Genomic DNA, 21,460 nt, shown 5'->3' with positions numbered 1-21,460 from the left:
CCCGGTTCACCTCATTCGAAGACTAACGCTCTATCCCCTGAGCCATCGCGGCTCCAGCTGAAATATTAAAATTATTTGCATCTTTTCCATGAGATAAGATAGAAAATTCATAGGATTACTTGCACAGTATTACAGTATATTGCTATTACTCCAAAAAGGCCAGACACAAATAATTGGTATGAAAGCATTCAGCATCGTAGCATCGTTAATGTTTAAAATTTCTAAAATCATTTTAAAAAAAGGATCAAAATCAAATCTAAATAATTACTTCGTAACTAAGTTTTTATTTCTGTTAAAGTGCAAAATTATTCTAAATAAATACTTAACATAATACTTACTAACTCTTCAACACTGCTTAAACTATCGCTTTGGAATACCTAACAAAATGAGTCTGTGTAAATACTTAAAGTATAACAAAATTTTTTACGTTTCATAAATTATTACTTAAGATAACCTAACAAAATGAATAATTATAGATAAATTTAGTGTTGCCAATTTAAATAGAGAAATTCCCGCGTTTTTTGTGCTCCATTAAAGAAATACATAGACACTTTTGAAAAACAAAACAGCATGCCTATTACTCATTTTCCCTTAATGAAATCATTATGAAATTATTATTAAAGAAATAATAATTTTATTCATTAAAAAATTATTATTAGTTGTGTTGTTAAGTATAATAAAAACACAATATAGAACACTTTGTTCAAATGAACTGTTCGCTTTTAATTCTTCCCAACTTATAGCACAGTTTTTTTTTCAGCCTTTCGTTGTCCACACAAGAAAAGAATTCGCAATCACAACGAACTATAGGGGGCGTTGTTGTATGAGACGAATTCCTGCGATTTCCATCAGAACAGTCATTCAGTTGCTCTGTAAATGTCTTCAGTGTAGCATTGTAACGTTCCTTCTTTATTGTGACTTATTAAATTTGAAAAAGATAAATGTTTGATATTGTTTCTTTTGCAAACGAAAACAAAATGTTATCTCTTTTTTTTTTTAGAGAAGGAACATCCAAAGCACATCGGAAAAATATTTGTAAATAAAGAGATGCATCTTCTTATTAGAGTTAAAACCAAATGCCTGAGAAATAGTTTTAATAAATTTAATGATATAACATGAAAAGCCTATTTAAACTTTACACTCCATAGTTTTAAGAATCATATTACTTCAAACATTAAAATATGCAAAAAGTATACATAAGCTCATAATTTTATGTAATTTAATTTAGCAAAAAAGTTTTTTGACAACAATTTTTATCAAAAAATTTATAAGTTTCAATAAAAATCATTATTCAGAAACTAAAAAACGTAAAATAAAGAATGCTTACGAAACGAAAAAACGATTCTAAAAATTCCTCACATTAAAATAAAATTTGCATGTTTCTTTTTTGTTTTTATTCATAATCGGACGTAGAAAACCATTCTATAGAAAATTATCATCAAATAAGAAAAAAAATATCTACAAGTAATTTTTAACAAAGGTAAATTATTAACAAGTACAAGTAAAATTGTAATACGTACCTGCTTTATAAATCCGGAGAATTCCAAAATTATTTGTTCTTCGTTTATAAACTTTATTCTCAAATAATATATACATAGATTATCCATTCATTACTTTAAAAGGACATACCACACAATAAAATTTTATAATTGCAAGATCTCGATAAGAATTTCAATATGTAACTGAAAAACAGAATAGCTGAATTCTAGTTGAAATTTATCATTCAAAATTAAAAAATACTTACCAAGAAAACTATAAAATTTTATTAATAATCAACATAAATGATATTATTTCAAGTAATTCGGATGATTTTTTAGTGTTGTTTTCCGAATTATATAGATTCAGAAATGTATACTATTCTAAAACTATCACAGCTCTGCACGTTCTGAAATCATATTTATCAATTGGAATAAAGTAAAAAATGTTCTACTTCACTTTAATTTGTAATGAATTGAAGACAAAAAAAAATGGATTTTACCGTACTACACACATCTGTAACAGTATGGAAGTTATCGGTTGCAAGTTTGTTGACAGTAGAAAGGAAAAAATTATTGAGAAATTTCTTCAAATGTTGGGCGCTTTCTGTTTCTGACAGACTTACCAATCTACTGGCTCGTTTTTTCAAGTTCGTCTGTCTTTTCCTTAGGGAAATTTTGCTTCTTATTTGCTACTCAGAAAATGGCGTTCGACTTTGCCAATGATTATGATGGAACTAAATGCCTGATATTTTCAGGCTCCCGCTAGAGGGCGTACTCAAGCGTTGTGATCGCGAATTTACCATCAGAAATTTGTAAACATATGTGCTCACACTTTCGTGGTTATGCCAGTCGAGGTTATACAGTCGTGTTTCGTGGTTATGATATATATATATATATATATATATATATATATATATATATGTAGAAGGAGAGATATCGCGCGGCAAACAATGCCCCTAGAATGTATGGCTATATATATATATATATATATATATATATATATATATATATATATATATATATATATATATATATATATATATATATATATATATATATATATATATATATATATATATAACTGCCATACAATATAGGGGCCTACTTTGCCAAGAGGTATTATCTTTCCTACAAACGCTCTGATGTACAGAGATAGGCGAGATTGCTCCGCCCGGAAGACCCCTGTAATGAAGAAAAAAAATTTATCATTCAAGTTTTTTTCCCTTTATTTATTGTTACACATATATATGCAAGCTTGTGTGGTCATTACAAAGTATGATTTTTGTAGCTGTTAAAGCAGGTAAATGTTAGCTCATAGTTTACATAGAAATAAAAACAAATTATTGACCAAAAATGAGTTAACAGGTATTTGCTAAATAAAATGAAGGCTATTGAACTCTTTCGCTTTTTCTCAAATTATACCAGTACTGTAAAAATTACCAACTCTTTTGATATATTTACTAGATTTTACCTCTTTTACTGCCAAACAAAATGGTAATAGAACCACATTTTACGTTGATTTTACTAAAAGACATGACGAAAGTGCTTGGGAAAAAATTACCAAACTCTTTTGTGTTTCCATAGAGTAAAAAAATACGGTAACGTTTACCATATTCCAGTAGTTTTGACCATACTTTTTTCTCAGTGCATGTGTAGAGGCACTAAACTAAGTTATTTTTCAAATCGAAAAAATGGTGACCTTTTGAAATGCAAACATGCAACTCGTACGAAAACCATGTAAATCTAATGAAAAAACACTTTTTAGTGTTACAGCATGCGAACTTGTGGTTAGGGGACGTTTTTAGTTTTCCAGCGCAAATTTCTGTGACCTAAACTCTACTTGTCGGCAGTCCAAAACGTGGATTTGTCGGGAGAGAATACAAATACACTCGGTTTTCTATGCATAAATGAAATTTTAAAAAAGTAAATAATTAAATAAATATGAGATCTAAAGTTTGGATTTCATTGATATTAGGAGAACTGAAACACTTGGTGTATTGCATCGAGTAATCTTGTATTCAACTTTTACAGCCCTACATGGTTTAGTTCTTTATAAAATCACAAGCACATCGCAAAAACTGCAAGGTTCAGAAACTTAAAATTAATGAGGAGTGTTAAGAAATGTGCAGAAACCACGATGGAATTAAAAAAAAACTTAGCTTTCGATAGTCAGTTCGAGAATTAACTGTTGAACTTTTATGAAATAATAACATCCACGATGATTTACTGCCCGCTGAAATACATCCACAGGTGAAATTTGAAATTTGGGCATGCTTAGAGGAATATTTTCATTCATGAACTAAATTCGTACTTTTTTTGAAGTACCAATCTGTTCGAAAATTATTGCAATTTCGGGTGATTTTTTTCGCGAATTTTTATTTCACTATTCTAAATAATTATTATTTATCCTTTGGTGTTGAAAGATTTATCTCTCTCGAAATATTCATTTTATAAAATTGCACTTGGCTTAATGCCAAAAGTAAGAAGAAAAAAAAGAAAAAAAAGAAAGAAAGAAAAGAAAACAATTAAAAAATAAAATTTAAAAAAAATTAAGGAAAAGGGATTGGATGTTGCCAGATATAAATCTTAATATTTATATTGAGATTTTTACAGCTGTAAGCCACTTAATAGAGATAAAAACCATTTCCAATATGAACTGTTTTTTTTCTTCTTCATATAACCGTCGTTGAACAGCCGACCCAATCTTATGGGTTAACGGCTTCTAATGTTCAACTCCGTAGCCTTGTAATTTTGAACCCAATCCAGAAGACAACGGAACTGCTGGATCAAGTATTGCGAGAAATTTGCCTTCGTGGAGGACTTCTTGATGGAGCTAACCCGCATTTGCGTTACATGGAGAGGAAGACCATGAAAACCTCCCACGGTTAGCCTGACGGCAAGGGGACTCTAACCCATGATCCGTCTACCACTGAGGATATTTCACGTCAGCACAGTGGTCGGTGCAAGCTGGATGCGGAATTCGTATCCGGTTCCCGGATTCGAACCCGGTTATACGCAATAAGGTTACCTTTAAAATATATTGTTAACGAATATATTGTTGACTTCTCTTTTTTTTTTTCTTACTGGGTCAAACATTCCGCGTTCCTAAATTACGCATTCTTTTTTCAAGTATAGTTTGTTACTTTTCAAATGCAAGTAATCTTTCATTTTGTTACGATTAATATACCAGCAAAATGTTCTTACATAAAATTATAATAATTATGTATTTTATTAACATAATGACCTTTAAATAAATAATATCGAAATTTAAGGAACAAAAACAAAGATGGATGAGAGCTAAGCACGGAGATTGGCGAGCAAAATAAGTTCGGAGTGGAGTCTTCTAGAACAATAAATAAACCATTCACAAATAAATAAATAAATAAAATAAAATAATGAGTTGCTGTCCTTGATATTTTCATGCATCGATTTAAGCTTATTTTGCCTTTTCTAAACGTATCAATTTATTGGAATAAACTAAAAGTTCATTAATCATGAAATATTGAAAAACAAATTAAATGCAAAAGCAAGGTACAATTGAGCAGCAGATGCTTATAATTAGCACGAAATGTCTCCTATATGGGAAATAAATGGCAAAACATGTTATTTTTGTTTCCCAAAGATTAGAATCATATTTGCTGATTTCGTGTCAATCTATGTTTTCTTTGACTAAAAGGAAATATTTTGCTTCGTGAACAATGCATCATTCATCAACATCGTAATTCTTATTTAATGAATTTCGTGAAGACCTATTTGGCAGTTTTTTGAATTATATAAATACGCAACGCTTAATCTGAAGATAGGTCCGTTCTAAGAATTTACCATTCAAAGATGAAGTGTGCATTAGTTGCTGTTGTATTAGTTTGTACCATCTGCATTAATTTCGTCAACGGAGATGATTGTTCAGGTTTAATAAAAAGCTTTTTGAAGAAACAGCTAGGTATGATTTATTATTATTATTATTGGTCTAATAGCTCCTAAGACGATGGTTATGTTTCCTGGAACTTATAGCTTGTGAGATTTAAACTTATAAAATAAACGTTTATTGAATTAAGTACAGAAAACCAAGCATATCAGCTATCAGTAGTAAAAACACCGCAGTTCTAAAAGAGCTGGAAAAAGGGAAGGATAGAACACCTCCTGGCAAAAGAAGCGGCCCATTTCACAATTCTTCAGTTTAATTATTTTTAAATTTCTTTTTTGAATTTCTCCAAATTTTCTATGTTTTATTTGCAATTTAAAAACAGTATTCAAAGAAATATTATTTGTTATACAATATTAGATAGTTACTGCCACAAAATGTCTAGAAATATGCGAAATAAGAAAGCATAATTTAAAAAAGAAATAGTGTTTTACTCACATTTGTTGTAGAATTGTTGAGCAGTATAAATGTCACACCAAGACAGTTTTCATATCAAAAATGTTCTCACACGAGATAATTCTATTCAATCGATTGAGCAATAGATGGCAGCACAAAACTGAAGCAGGTATTAGTGTCCCCATTGTTATAGTGGCAAGCCCATATTATAATGTGTTTTGTTCTTCCAGCAGGTTTATTTTACAGGATCATGTGGGTGGAAAGTAATCTTCCCTAGACCAACGAAGGGGTCAATTTTACAGAGATGATTAAAAAAAAATCGGACGTTAAACATCGAACTTATCAGAATTAGACGGGTTTTTTTTAATATCATATAGTGTTTTACTTCGAATTTTTTGAGTAGTAAGCTGACAATATGAAAGAAACTTTTCAAGAGCACGGTCTTTTAAACTCTCTCACTCACAGTATTGCATTAAAATTTGATTTTTCGCTTGAAAATTGTTGCGCAGAATGTCTTTTATTTTGCGTCAATATATTAAAAAAAAACTACTTGGTCAGTTTTTTGTTTAATGAAGTGTTTCTTAAACAGTTGAAATGTTTAAAAAAAGTTGTAGTCAATTGACTGAGGAAAAACTTCTAGCTTCGGCTTCTTCAGGAAATTTTTAATTTTATTTTAATGTTATTCTTGAAAATTTATAGTTTTATATCAAGAAGAAAAATAACGTTTTCCGATTTACGCATTCTAGCAATAACACTTTCAAATGCATAATTTCAATTCATTGATAATTACGATTTCCCTCAATGATTTGTTTAAGTAAAAAGTCATTTTTCTGTGTCAGAAAAATAAACTAATATTCACAAGATCATCACTTACTTAAAATCATGCTGATGTTAATCAAGCAAAAAACTGCATTGAAACAATAAAAGTTACTCAGATTGAAAAAAAAATGTGGAAAATTTTAAATCATGTAAATTTTAGTTGTAGTTAGCTTGTAGACGTAAGCTTTTATGAATTAATGAAAGCATTCAGATATTAAATCTTTCTTTTTTAATGTATTTAATCAGAAAATTTTCGATATTTTGCGCAATTAATAAAAGCATTGATATTTTTAATGCTGTCATTAACTGTGACAATGTTACAATCACTAAAGCTGTACAACATATATTCTTACTGTGATTTTGTTTTCAAAATTGCGACATTGATGTTTTTTCAAATGTGACATTGATGTTTTTTCAAATGTGACATCGATGTTTTTTTAATTGTGACATTAGTCAATTTTATAATTCTCGATAATTTCTAATATTTTTTTTTAACCATCGTTTAACGTTTTGAGTTTATAACTAATAATGTTCAACTAATTTTCAACTGTAATTTTGAACCCTAGTAGAAGTTAAGGGAATTCTTGAATGAAGTACAGGACGAAATTGCCTTCATGGAGGACTTTTTGATGGTACCAACCTGCATTTGCGTTACACGAAAAACTTCCACAGTTAGCCTGATGGGAAAGGGACTCTAACCCATGATCCGTCACTAAGGTTATGTTACATCAGCACTGTGGTCAGAGAGGGCCAGGTGCTGAATTCATTTCGACCAGCATATCACTGAGAACCCGGTTCATCTCATAGGAAGGCGAGGGCTCCATCTTTTGAGCCACCACGCCCCAATTTCTTATAATTGATGATTTTCGTACTGGGTGATTTTTAATTGTGATATTTTAGTAATTTAATAACGTTCTATAACTAAACACTTGATAACTCAAGCCTGACATTCTTTTTCTAACTAAAAATATATTCACCAATGGTTTATACACACGAAACAAATTTCAAATTTGCGTAAGCAGCAAATCAAAATATAATCAGTCTTGAACGTCCAAAACAACGATATCGGAGACAATCACAGCGGCTATATTGTTATTTATTTTTAATTTTGATGTATTTAATGTTATTTTCTTTCATTTTCATTTCAGATCTCGCTCAAAGTGGACAGGTAGAGTGTGCCACGAGACTAGCAGTAAGTGTTTTTCGTTTAATTTATTTAAGAGCCACTTTGGTTTTGAAAACAACTTATTGTTTCGCTTAAAAACTGCCTTATATCTTGAAATGATAAGCCCCAAACAAAGAGAAATAAGAAATATCGATGTGCTCGAATATTGAAACTTCACGCAGCTCTTAAAGCATTTTTCGAAACTTTATTTTTCTCAACTCAAACAAATCTTTACTGATTGACTTCAAATTTAAGCTCTTTATTAGATAACAACTATTTCAAATCGTAGAATTATCTCACTTTATAGCAAAGTTCTTCTTGAGATACATTATATGATAATTATATGATAATTATATGCTATGAAATAGAATAAGTGGTGTAAGAATCAAAACTTTTGTTTTCAAAATTTTTAAAAAGTGACGTTAAGCTCACTGTCTTTAATTTATCCATAATAGCATGTAGATTGTCTTCAAATAGTTTCAGCCGATCCAATTATGGGTCTACGACTACTAATGTTCAACTCTGTAGCCTTTTAATGTTGAACCTAATTCCAGAAGACAAGGGAACTCCTGGATCAAGTAATGGGAGAAATCTGCCTTCGTGGAAGACTTTTTAATGGAACTAACCCGCATTTGCGTTACATGGAGAGGAAGACTACGATTACCTCCCACGGTTAGCCTGAAGACAAGGGGAGTCTAACCCATGATACGTCTACCACTGAATATATTTCACGTTAACGTAGTGGTCGGTGCAATCTGGGTGTGGAATTCGTATCGACCAGCCATAGCAGGGAGTCGAATCCGGTCCACCTCATTGGAAGACGAACGCTCTATCCCCAGAGCCAGTTCTCCCCTAGACTACAACTTTATAAAATAAGTTGTGATGTCAGAAAAACTTTCCGCTCACCAAGTCAACTATGTTTACGATAGAGAAAAATTTCTATAAGATTTATGCATTAGTTTCCGAGATGCTGTGTCAATCTCAGGTTGATAAGCCGAAAGTGACGAATTTCCAAAAGCTCTGTTCTGTCTCTCTTAATGTTGTTTTTTCAATGTTACAATATTAGAAGCATTAGATGCTCAAAAAATAAATGTGATGAAGACAAACTTGGCACATTAAGCAATGCCTAAGTATTGTTTAGATCAGTAATTTTATGGTGCTACAAGTGGGTTAATTTTACTAGAAGGAACAAGAGGAAAAGGGAATAATTTTATTTCGCTTTCTGTTCTAAGAAAAGTGTAATTTTATAATAATAACAATGTATTATATAATAATAACTCGATTAACAGGCATAACAATTCGAGAGGAGTGTGCGCGTACTTGCTTGGTATGCCCTAACATTGATGTTTTTTGGTGATATTTGGTAATACCCTAAAATTGGTGTTTTCAGAAAAAGAGCTCTTTGCCTGGTGTTCCCTACTGTGATATTTGATTCTCTAATTGATTCTAATAATATCTCTTATTGTTTTTCTAAGCGAGCTTAATTTGACTAACCAGAAAAATCTTATGCAGTTTGGTAATTAACTATTATTTTTTTTTAATAGCTTGCTCAATACCACTGTGGTGGTGATCCAGAACGAAGAAAAACCACATTTGTAAGTTGAAAATTAACTCTTATTAAATTTTATGTATTAAGTTTTTAACACAGAACTACAATGTCTGTGTTTATTAATTCGCTTCTGATTCTTTCAGTAAAAATAAATAGCCGCCATGGTATTCCGTCATGGCAATAGCCGTCATGGCCGGCCATTAAAAGGTAGAGCAATGAAAAACAAGCTTGGCCATGGCTGGATGTTTGCTGTTCATTCCCTGTCTATTTTAAATAATATAGCAGCACAGCTATTTTCGGGGCATTGCTATAAAAATATAAATTTGCCTATTTCCTGCAGGAAATCGCGGCGTATTCTTTATTTTCATTGATGTGTAGGTCACGGTTTATTGAAAATTTATTCAGAGTCGACCATTATCCCTATTAACCTTTTTTTTTTTTTTACTTGATTGACACCGTTACAGCTGTTCAATGTGTTCCAACTCCGATTAAAGTTATTATGAGTTTATTATTGCCTGGTTATTTTGTTTGTTTTGCATCAATTTATCTACTTATTAAATTTTATTTAAATCAATCACCTGTTTCTTAAAATTATTGCTGAAATCAAAAAATACCATTAATTTTAAACATCAGTATGCTAAATCCGTGTCTGTTTTTGAATGGTCCAGCGAACTTTAAATTTCAACATCCCCTAATTTTGATGCTTTTATTTAAATTGTTTTCAACAATAATCAAAATCCTTCATATGTATCATATTTTTGACTGCGATTATGAATCGCAAATTACTTGATTTGAGCTTTGCTTTTCTTATTAATTAACTAATAAAATTTAGTGTTCGTATGCCAGTCCATGTATTTAAAACGGTCCATGTATCTATGCGTTCTAAATAAAGTCGTGAAATTTTAATAACACTAAAATTAGTAGCTTACAGCTGTATACACTGCAATCATCAAAAATATTTAAAATTTTTAGATTTTAATTTTAAAACGTATTTAGCGATTTTAATTCTTCGAAAATTTTGTCATTTTTCAGTAAATATGAGTAACCTAACCCGGAGATAGACTAGCGATCTTTTCATTTCTTTTTCTTTTTACAATTTTATGCACTATGCTTTGCTAACGAAATCATTCGATCAGTTTTTCTCTTTTAAGTTTCAGTGATTGCTCTTTTTTTTAGTTCTTGTGGGGAAAAAAACTGTACTTTTAGCTCAAATTAATTAATACTGTCATATTTATACTTTTGCTGAAATAATGCATCGAAAGGGCTTTAGAAAGCATAATAATCTTTCGTCTATTTATTATTAAAAGTGAAAAATAGACAAATATAAAAGCTAACAAATGAATTCATGTGTAAAATGAGCACAGTATCCTGTAGGGGAGAGTTGGATAAAAACGGGATACGTCGCCGAGGGACCAGACTATAGCAGCTATCTTGCGGACGACGACAGAAACTTGTTATTCGACCGTGATTATATCACTCTCAGTGCGTCCCTCCTCGAGATCACTAGTTGATAGAAAGTTGTAGGTCTCAGAACGTTTTTAACCTATTTTCTTTGCCATTTTCTAAATTTACGTGCGTTGTTTTTTACATTGCGCTGCCTCCATATATGGAATTACAATTCCGGTGAGTATTACGTTTGATGAAGCAGTTATAAACGAGTATTCTCATGTGTAGTCTATCTAATTTTCCTTTCAAGTTTAGGCAGCAGCCATGTTTGTTTCGAAAAATGTCGGAGTTTGATAAAACGGGACACTTTTTTATGTCCCGTTTTATCCACCTATTTATTTGTTGGCCTATTATCTCTACTATATTGAAATTATAGCTACTATATTATTATTACTATTATTATTTCTATTATATTGTTATTACTACACTGGTGTGCAAAACTTAAGCAACAAGTGCGTTTTTTGTCATAACTCTACAAGAAATCATCCGATTGACATGAAATTTGAATATGATGTATATTATTTTGTACTTAAACGATGGTAAAAGAAAAATGGCGCAGAAATGAATATAAAGCTTAAAGTAGGGTATGGAACAAGAAAAGGCTTTATTTGACATATAGTGGGGTTACACATGATTGCCTGAAGAAGCGTAAGTACAACTGGCAGATGTTCCCTAGTATGGGATATGCCCTCCCCTTACTGTAATTGTTGCTTGGAATCGTCTCTCCATGCTAGTTCTGGAGCGTCTCTCCAGGAGTTCTTGGGGTAAACGTCTCCATTCCTCCTTTAACGCATCTTTCAACTGATGGGTGTTACCAGGAGGATACTGTCGTGTCGCAAGACGTCTCCCTAATGCCTCCCACACATGTTCTATGGAATTTAGATCTGGAGAGTAAGCTGGCCAATCCATTCGTGTGATATCTTCACTTTCCAGTAGCTCTTGAACATTAGCAGTACGGTGTGGCCGGGCATTGTCATCCATAAAAATGAAGTCTGGTCCAATGGGGCCTCGGAACAGACGCACATGGGGTAGGATTACCTCATTACAGTAGCGGTCTCCAGTTACAGAACCTCGGTCGAAGATCTGAAGCTCAGTCCGCCCGCTAAGCATAATTCCACCCCAGACGACAACTCCAGGACCACCGTAACGATCTCTTTCCGCGATGTTATTGGGATGAAATCGAGCTCCAACCTCTCTCCAGATCAACTGACGTTGAGAATCGCTTGTAGCATTAAAACGACTCTCATCTGTGAAGAGGACGCGACTCCATTGATGAGGTGTCCAGGTTTCGTGTTCTCTGCACCACTCTAAACGGTGCCGCCGATGGCAAACTTTTAAAGGTATGCAGCGTTCAGGACGTCTAGCAAATAAGCCACCTTGGAGGCGTCTGGCCACTGTAAATCTTGATACTTGTCGTCCTGTGGCTGTGCACAGCTGCTGAGATATGGCGCTCGCTGACTGAAAACGGTTTCTTTTCGCCTGGAGGACAATGCAACGGTCATCTCTTGGTGTTGTTTTCCTTGGACGACCACCGCCAACCTTCCGAACAGCTGTACCAGTAGTTTTAAAGGCATTCCAAGCACGAGAAACAACACTTTTGTTGATCCCGAACTCCTCGGTGACACTGGTCACACTACGCCCCTCCTCAAGGTTCCCAATCATTCTTCCTCGAGTAAAGTCGTCTAAATGATTTCTTGAAGACATGTTTCACAAAACAAATCACTTGCACTTGCAGCGAATGTCTTTAACTACGGTGCTCTTCATCCTTTTATCACAGATTTGACCTGCGCGCCGACCCACAAGGTTTACGTACACTTACATCACCTACGACGTTTTATTTCTAAAATTTGCATACAAATAATCTTTCTACTGAATTACGTGCATATTATACTGCAATTTCATGGCTATCTTATACTTTGTTGGGGAGCTGTGGCCGAAAAACCACTTGTTGCTTAAGTTTTGCACACCAGTGTATATTGAAGGAAGGGTAAAAAAGGCTCGTGCAAATACATTGACCTCTGAATAGGCAGCAGTGAAAGAGTTGGACGGATACGAGACAGTATTCAATGCTGAACTAGAGAAAACGCGTGAGCATTTATTGACACTAAAAGGGAGATTATTTAGTATAACTCTAACGGACATACGAATGCTAGCATTTGAGTTAACTGAAAGAAACAATATTAAGCATAATTTTAACACAGGAAAAAAATGACTGGAAAGTGTTGGTTGCATTCATTTTTTGGCAGATATAAATAATTTATCCTCCGAAATCAAGAACCCACGAATATGGCCCGAGCGAAAGGGTTCAATCGCACTGCAGTTAAGCAGTTTTTTGAACATTTGAATTCGCTATTAAGTAAACATAAGATTACTCCAAATGATATTTAAAATGTTGATGAAACAGGAATTCTAACAATGCCAAACAAGCCTTCAAAAGTGTTGAGTCTACGAGGCAAAAAGTAAGTGGGTATATTGTCTTCAGCTGAACGAGGAGTTTTGGTTACTGTTGCAACATGCATCAGTGCAGCTGGGGTATTCGTCCAACACCTCCTAGAAAAGAGCAGACCTCAGCACGGGTTACCATAAATATCCTTTAGTAGTCCAAACGTAATGACATATTTCGTATTTTCAACCACTGCGCAGCTTAGTACCCCGAACGTAATGACATATTTCTTATTTTTCATCTACTGCGCAGTTAACTTCGTCACATCGGACTGCTAAATTGATCCGTGCTGAAGCCTTCCTACTTCTAGGAGGTGTTGATTCGTCCCTTCTATGCTTGTATTTCCTCGAGTGAAGGAAATTCCAAGTCTCATGGGTGATGCTTTCCCAGGATCGTTTGCAGTGTATCACAAGACCAGCTGGATCACTAAGGAGTGCTTCACTGTTTGGTTTAAAAAGTTCGTAGAATTTTCCTACCCTAGGCATAAGAAGCCAATACTCTTGCTGGTTGATGGAAACAACAGTCACACCAAAATTTTGGAACTTGTAAATTTGGCAAGAGAAAATAATGTAATCATCCTAAACTTCCACCCACATACAACTCATCGCCTTCAGCACCTGGATGTCAGTTTCATGGCTCCACTGAGCGCGTATTATGAACAGGAAGTTCGAAATCTGCTGTTCAACCATTCCAGGTAGGTACGTTATTATTTACGAGGTTGCAAAACTCTTCAACCTACTCACGGGCAGCTGCTACAGAAAATGCCGTTAAAGGGTTTAATAAAACTGGCATAAGTCCTTACAATCCCAACGTCTTCCCAGATCACTTGTTTCCACCCTCTGTCACTACTGATCACCTGACGCCAGACCTGCAACAAGAACCTCCAGGCTCTGGACACCAGACTGATGTGAGCAAAGACCAAGAGCAACCTTCAACATTTTCTAGGGACATCGTGGGAGTAGACCAAACTGCAACATCCTCATGGGGGAAAGGATTAGATCTCTCTTGTTATCGACCTAAGCTACCCTTTTCCATCTCCCCAAAGTGTGCTCTACCTGTACCTCAAGTAAAAAGACTGCTCCCAGAAAAAATGGCTGATAAGAGAAAGAAGAAAACTGTAGTAATAACATCACCTCTATATAAAAGTGCATTATAAATGGAAGAAGAAGAAAGGATGATTAAACTACAAGAAAGAATCAAGATAATTGAAGAAAGGACTGTTAAAAAATTCCTCTTAAGGGCACCAGACACATCATGACAGTGAAAATTACGGAATAAGCGTTCATGTTTGAAAACCCAAGAAATCTTTAAAAGCATATGTAGCATCATAATTTTTGTCTACTTAATTATAAAACAACAGTCTATATAAAAATGTTAGTAGCAATAAAATCCCATGAATACAATTTTTAGAAATTTTGCTTTATAGTTTTCTGACAGTTAATTATGCTTTTCAGTTAGTTTTACACAAACAATTAAACATTGTAAGCCCTGTCCCGTTTTGTCCAACCCAGGTATGTTAAAACGGGATATGTACGAGTTTGGAAAAAAAAACTTTCCTATTTCACAGTCATTAAAATTAGTTTAAAATATGTTTTTTTCTGTGCTTCAATAAGTGAAGTAGCTACAAACAAAATAATGTGTGGTTCTCTTAAACAGATTTTCAGTAGCAAGTAAGAACAATAATGGTATCCTGTTTTGTCCAACTCTCTCCTACGTGTCTTTCTAAGGCAGAAAGTCAATCTAACACAGCGCGCACTTTGACGCCAAAAGTGGCGACTCAATTAATTTAAAGTTTTCTTATTCGAATAAAAGAAATAGGTCGGATGAGATGTGGAAATTTATTTAGGTTATAATTTAAAAGCAATTTTAATTCCTTCGTTAGCAGTAAAACGTTTGATGGCATTGAAGATTTTTAGAAGAAATTCTTTAACTTTAACGGGTAAAATTAAAGCTCAAACACAATAAGAAATATGTACAAAAGGTACATGTTACCTGTCAGCAACTCTGAAAGTTAATATTTTTTAACTGTCGACTGTAACATAAATTAAGTCTATAATAATCAGATGTTGTAATTGGTCTACAATCTAAGTTTGTAATTGGAATTATTTTAATAGAATATCATTAGTTACGTAAATATATCTTTTCAGATGATTTTTGGATTTATTATAGATCGCTTTCTATGTCTTTTTTGGAAGCTTTATTTCTTTTGAAATATCTTTTGAATGCCATTTTGAAATATCTTTTGATTGCCATGCATATATCTCGGTAATATTATTTTTTTCTTTTCTTTAGCCCAAGTTTGTAGAATTTATGAAGTCGAAATCAGACGAAGAAAAGCAAGAAGTTCACGTAAGTTAATAAAAACATATTTTTTAATGTACATAATTTTTTCGAATGATTCCAAAAAAAATATAAACCTGAGTAACTTTGCCAAATTTAGAAGAAAAAAATCTAGAATATCTTATTCTTAAAATTTCCTTTCTCAAGAACTATTCCAGATAGCATGCAACCTTACGGTAAACGTTGTATTTTCTTTTTCATTTCATTGGCATAGAAAGGTTGAATAATTAATCCTTTTTTAAACTTAGAAATATTAGTATGCCAAGTTTGTTTCTTTAAAGAAGGAACAAAGTCGTACAAAAAACTTAACCAAAAATCAAATTTTTTAGGTCTTACTGTAAATCTTGTTTTGCCTTCTTCTTCGTTTCTTTTTCTTTTTCATTTTAGCTTTGTCCATGCTCACAAATTCAGCATTTTGTTTGATTATAAAACTTAGTGATCAGGCCAACTTTCACTTTTAAAATGTTAAAAAAGTTTATAAAAGCTTGCGCAAATAAACCTTATTTTAGTGATGGTCATAAAATCTGAATTAAACCTTGAGATGGTGAAGTGCAACAAGGTTTATAAAAGATTAGCAGACTAACCATGCAAGCTTGAAATTTTGTTAAGGTTACCTCTTCTGGTTAATGCGATATGAGGCTCATATTATTAAGCTTGCCAAAACAACCCTCTTATATCGAGATTGAATCTACTTAAATATCTGCCAAAATGAATCTAAAATCTCTCAAAACAAGACTAGAAAAACTTTCTGAAAGCGAGGATGAATCATCATTCGCAAATCAAGAATGTAAAGCGGTCTCAAACTGAAGATGAATTTCCCTTCTAAAGGTTTATTTTAGATTTCATGACCATCACTGAAACACGGTTTATTTGGTCAAGCTTTTATAAACTTTCTTTAGCACTTTAAAAGTGAAGATTGGCCTGATCATTAAGTTTTCAACACAAAAAAAAAAAAAAATTTCATTTGAGAGCCTCGACAAAGCTGGAATGAATTAAAAAACCTTTAATAGTACTGTTTACAGTATCTGTAAATAAATCTAAAAAGTGACCTATTTTTCTAAAGGTTTTTACATGCCTTTATTTAATCAAAAAAGAAACAAGCTTTGCATATTAATATTTCTACTCAGTTGTAAAAAAGGATTAGTTAGTCAACCTTCCTATGCTAACCAAATAAAAATGAAAATATAACGTTTGCGGTGAGAACGCCTGCTATCTAGGTTGCTTCTGACATCAAAATCAACCTTACACGGTTATCCGGTTCCTATCATCAAAACCAACCTTACACTGTATCTATCAATCCAAATTTATTTGGCTCTAAAATTAAGTAAAATAATAATAAATAATTATTCAGAATTATTGATTGCGTGGAATTATTTTCGAACAAATGAATTTCGCAATTGTAAGCGAAATGTTCTTAACTGGGTTTCTTTTAATTATTTCAAAATAAAATAACCAAATACTGACAAAAAAAATTTTTCGAAATTTAGATTCTCCATTTACTTAGAAAAAAAAACTCGAAAGCAATAAAAAAATTTAAGAGGAAAAGAAGTCAAACTGTATAAATAATATACGCATGTTAAATTTAAACAATATACTTATGCTTAGTTAAAATAACGCATACATATTTTTAAGACAATTTTCGCATGTTAAGCTTAAGTAACATAGCATCGTTTGAGAACTATTTTGGACATAGTTCAGTATGTCTGTTTAATAGTGGACACAGCTCAAATCGCATATTTCCAAAAATTGACATGACTCAAAGAGTGCGTTTAAGTAAATTAAAATACCTCAAAATACCTGTTAAATAATAGGCATAGAGTAAATATAAGAGATAGAAATGAAAGAGCATAGCTCAAATGAAAAGAGGCATAGCTCAAGATGAGTATTTAAGAAAATGAACATACCTCAAAATGCATAGTTAAGAAATTGAACATAACTCAAAATACATGCTAAAGAAAATAGATCCAGCGCAAAAAGTACTTTTAAATTCACTATTAAAACCAAATATTAACAACTTAACTATGAATGCCGCTTACTTTTTTAAACACTAAATATAATCATTACGAAAAAAGTCAAAGACTTCGGGATCGGGATGTAACTTTTCAGACCATCTCATTCAGTTTTAAAAATCTTAATTTTACCAAAACATCTTTCTGAAGCTCGAAAGATCAAGAAATCAAAAAGCTATCAAGAAATGAAAAATAAAAAAATTCCAAAATATAAAAATATTCTTGTCTCTAGAGGGCCACAGACTTTATGAAAACTTTGCCTTCGAAAAAATAAATCTAAAAATAGGTTTAAAATGAGTTTTACAAGTTTTAAAAAGTAACTGAAAACTGAAACAAGCGTGAGTATTTTAATTAATTTTTTGATCATCGCTACATATTATTTTTGAAGGAAATATACCGGTATAAAAATACTTTGATTCAGATTCTCTGAACGATTAGGTGATATTTAGAAAAGAGAATTCCGACGATTATTAGCACATATTTACTGTCACTATTATAAATTATAGCAACCGTGTAAAAAGAATTGTAGAACTTGAAAGTCTGCTGAAAAAAGTAATAACATTAAAAAAATTTACTAGGTGATTTAGGAATGACCGCGCATTACGAATTTCCTTAGAATCATTATTTAATTCTTCCAATGAAGAAAAATGCTTACAAGAATATTCTGAAAAATGGAATCAAATGCATATTAATCCTTTTTTATACATTTTGAGGTTCATCCATTTCCTTAAAGGGGCAAATTGAGCTGTGTATGTTTTCTTAAATACGCATTTTAAGCTGTGTCTGTTTTCCTAAATACGTATTTTGAGCAGTGACCTTTTACTTAAATACGCATTTTGAGCTGCATCCATTTTTTTAATACACATTTTGAGCATATTTAGTTTGTATAAAAATTGAAAAACTTATCGGAGTTCAAGAAACTTCTTTTAGAGAAAATGCGATCAGAACTTGCGAAGATGATGTATATGCGTGTCCATTTTTCCCTTCACCAACAAATTTGCTGGGAGTGAGTGTTTTACTTTTTTCTCAACCAACTACGTATTTGTATTTAAGTAAAATACAAAACTATGCAACTCAACCAACTATGCAACTATGCAACCAACTATGCAACTATGCAACCAACTATGCGTTTAAGAAATTTATGCATTGGTATAAAATTTATTGTGCAGTTACTGATAAGCATATATGGCAACGTTACTTTTAAAAAGTAACGAGTAAAAGTACAAGTATTTTTAAAAAAAGTAACGAGTAAAAAGTAAAAAGTTCTTATTTTGAAAAGTAACGAGTAAAAAGTACAAGTAAAAGTACAAGTACTAAACAAAGAAAGTAACGATTTAAAAGTACATTTCTAGGAAATCGAAACTTCAAAGTAACCTAAAATTTTATTGGTAATATTCTTATGTTCTTCAATGTTTTTGCAAAATTGTTGTTATTTATTTAATTATTTTTAATTTTGAAAGTTATGGATCTTAATTCATTTTTAAATTCGGAAGAATATTATAATATAATTTTATAATATAATCGCATAATATGATTTTAAAATAAAATATAATTTTAATATCAAACTTTTTATGGATTTACACGAAAAAGAAATTTTATCTATTGATTTTAATTTTTAGTTCATTATTTTTATTTATTTAAATTCCCATTGATTTAAAATTGCTTTACTCTTTAGAAACGCGTTTTAAAAGCACAAACATAAACAAACCAAACACGGAGTTTCAGACAGCTTTGTGATCTTTGAACTAGTAAAAAATAATTGAATGTGCAGTATAAGTTGAAACAGGCGGTATTTAAGCACGAAGTTGTTTGTGAATGCATATTTATTGCACATTAATTTCATAAATTAAAAAAAAAGCATTTTTTTTTAATTTAATTTTTTTTTTCTTTTAGAAAGCTTACCGAGTTTTAGAAAAAAGTAACGATTTCATTCCATATTTCCGTTACAAATACTTGTACTTTTTCCCTAAAAAAGTAACGAAAGTACAAGTAAAAGTACTAAATTTAAAAAGTAACGAAGTACAAGTAAAAGTACGTACTTTTTACTTGTACTGGCGGTACAAGTAACGAAAGTAAAAGTACTGCCATATATGCTGATAAGTTATATGTTGGGCCATATGTTTATATAACGATTTGTTTTTCATTAGTAAAATTCTATTCCATAGGAGTGCTTCATGCAGCTTGGTAAGAAAGCAATGGATGAAATAAATATTCCTGCAAACTGCCAAATGTCTTTTGAAGCACAGTTGGCCGAAATGAAGAAGGAAATGCAAAAACACCTGTCCAAATAGTTCTATATGTTATCTAAAATGAAAATTTACTAACATAACATAAATTAAAGTAATTACCATACATAGGACTTTGTTTGCTTTTTTTTAAAAGACAAGGAGTGACTACAATTAAATGTGTCGTATGAATGTAAAGATTGGTTTGAAAGTCAGAGAGATGAAGAAGACGATTAACGCAAAGATTTTCGATAATTATTACTAGGGCCCGGATTTTGATGACATTTGCATTTTTTATAATTTTTTGCATTTTTAGACATTTTTTGCATTTTTGGACATTTTTTTAGATTAATAGGGCATTTTTTTAAAACTTTGGGGCATATTTTGCATTTTAAAGCATTTTTTAAGTTTTCTGTTAATTTTTTCCAATTTTTATTATTTTTTATCAATTTTTAGTATTACACTCTCTTCCAAACAATGAAAAAATTCTCTAGGATATAAATAAGACGAACCAACATCTTTTCAAATTGAAGAAGAATTGTCAGTAAGTGAGACCGTCTTTCTCAAGTACGCACCAATAACATCAGTAGACGTTGAAAGAAACTTCTCCAGGTATAAAAATTTACTTTCAGACAAGAGACGTTCGCTTACATTTCAAAATATCAAAAACCATTTAATAATCCAATGTAATTCTGATATTTAGTAATATTATGAGATGGAAGTTGTTATATTCATTAAAATTTCTATACCAAATGAAAATGTTTTGGAGTCAATATATTTTCCTTTTTTTTATTGTTATTTTAGGATATAAAACATATTTTTCAACCTTTAATGAACGTAGAACAAGTATTGCATTGCTTTATATTTTTTGATATGACTCCTAATAATTTTAAAGAGTAAAACTTTGTTATAGTTCAATATTGTTACTTTATTTAAGTCATGTCATAAGGCATTTTTAGCGCAATTTTCGCATTTTTAGAGCATCTTTTAAGGGCATTTTTTGATCTTTTTAAGGGCATTAGTTGAGATTTTTTAGGTCATCAATATCCAGGCTCTAATTATTACATACTTCTAAGTAGTTGATAAATAAAAGATCATCGAATTTTTCAGTATTATCCTTCGTTACTAAAATCAGCACAATTATAAAGAAAACACATATGCTCATGGATTCAAAATTACAATCAATTAAATGCATCTTCATCTAGAATTTCAAGACTATGCGTTTAGTCTCATGAATATTTACAATTAAAGAGGCAGGTTTAAGAAGTTCTTAATTCGAGACATAACACGAATGTTATATTCTTTTTGTTACCTGTATCGGATTGTGCCACATAGTATAAATCGCAGACTGTTAAAAATTTCTCTCAAAAATTTTTTAATTAACAACTTATTAAATTTTCATTTTACTATATTCAACTGAAACAGCCAAATAACAATAAAAAAGACGGTATTCAAACTGTTAACTGTGAGAAAAATCATTTATTGTCTGTTTTCACATAACACAATTAAACAACCAGAATTACGTCCACGTCAACTAGGCTCACAGCTAATGAAAATCGAGCTCGCTCTCTTCGAAAGTTGGATGCTAAGCCATGTGGTAAGAATTTTGAAGTCATATTTTTTATTTTCCACCACCGGACACCTAACATAACAGTGGATGCTTAATAA

The 21,460-nt window shown here is 31.8% G+C and overlaps 1 protein-coding gene across 1 annotated transcript; it reads left to right on the top strand.

The window, feature by feature from the left end:
- Positions 1 to 5,257: 5,257 nt before the first annotated feature.
- On the top strand, positions 5,258 to 20,545 carry LOC107450736 (uncharacterized). The gene is made up of 5 exons (XM_087154034.1): positions 5,258 to 5,418; positions 7,764 to 7,807; positions 9,325 to 9,375; positions 15,511 to 15,567; positions 19,733 to 20,545. The coding sequence occupies exons 1-5, from the start codon at positions 5,310 to 5,312 to the stop codon at positions 19,856 to 19,858; spliced, it is 387 nt and encodes a 128-aa protein (XP_087010160.1). The 5' UTR covers positions 5,258 to 5,309; the 3' UTR covers positions 19,859 to 20,545.
- The last annotated feature ends 915 nt before the right edge of the window (positions 20,546 to 21,460 follow it).

This window comes from Parasteatoda tepidariorum, chromosome 10 (assembly GCF_982258835.1).
Source record: "Parasteatoda tepidariorum strain Cologne lab strain chromosome 10, Ptep-v5.0, whole genome shotgun sequence".
Classification (NCBI taxonomy): domain Eukaryota; kingdom Metazoa; phylum Arthropoda; class Arachnida; order Araneae; family Theridiidae; genus Parasteatoda; species Parasteatoda tepidariorum.
The sequence above is the reverse complement of the archived record's forward strand: the minus strand, read 5'-3'. Positions and strand labels throughout refer to the sequence as shown.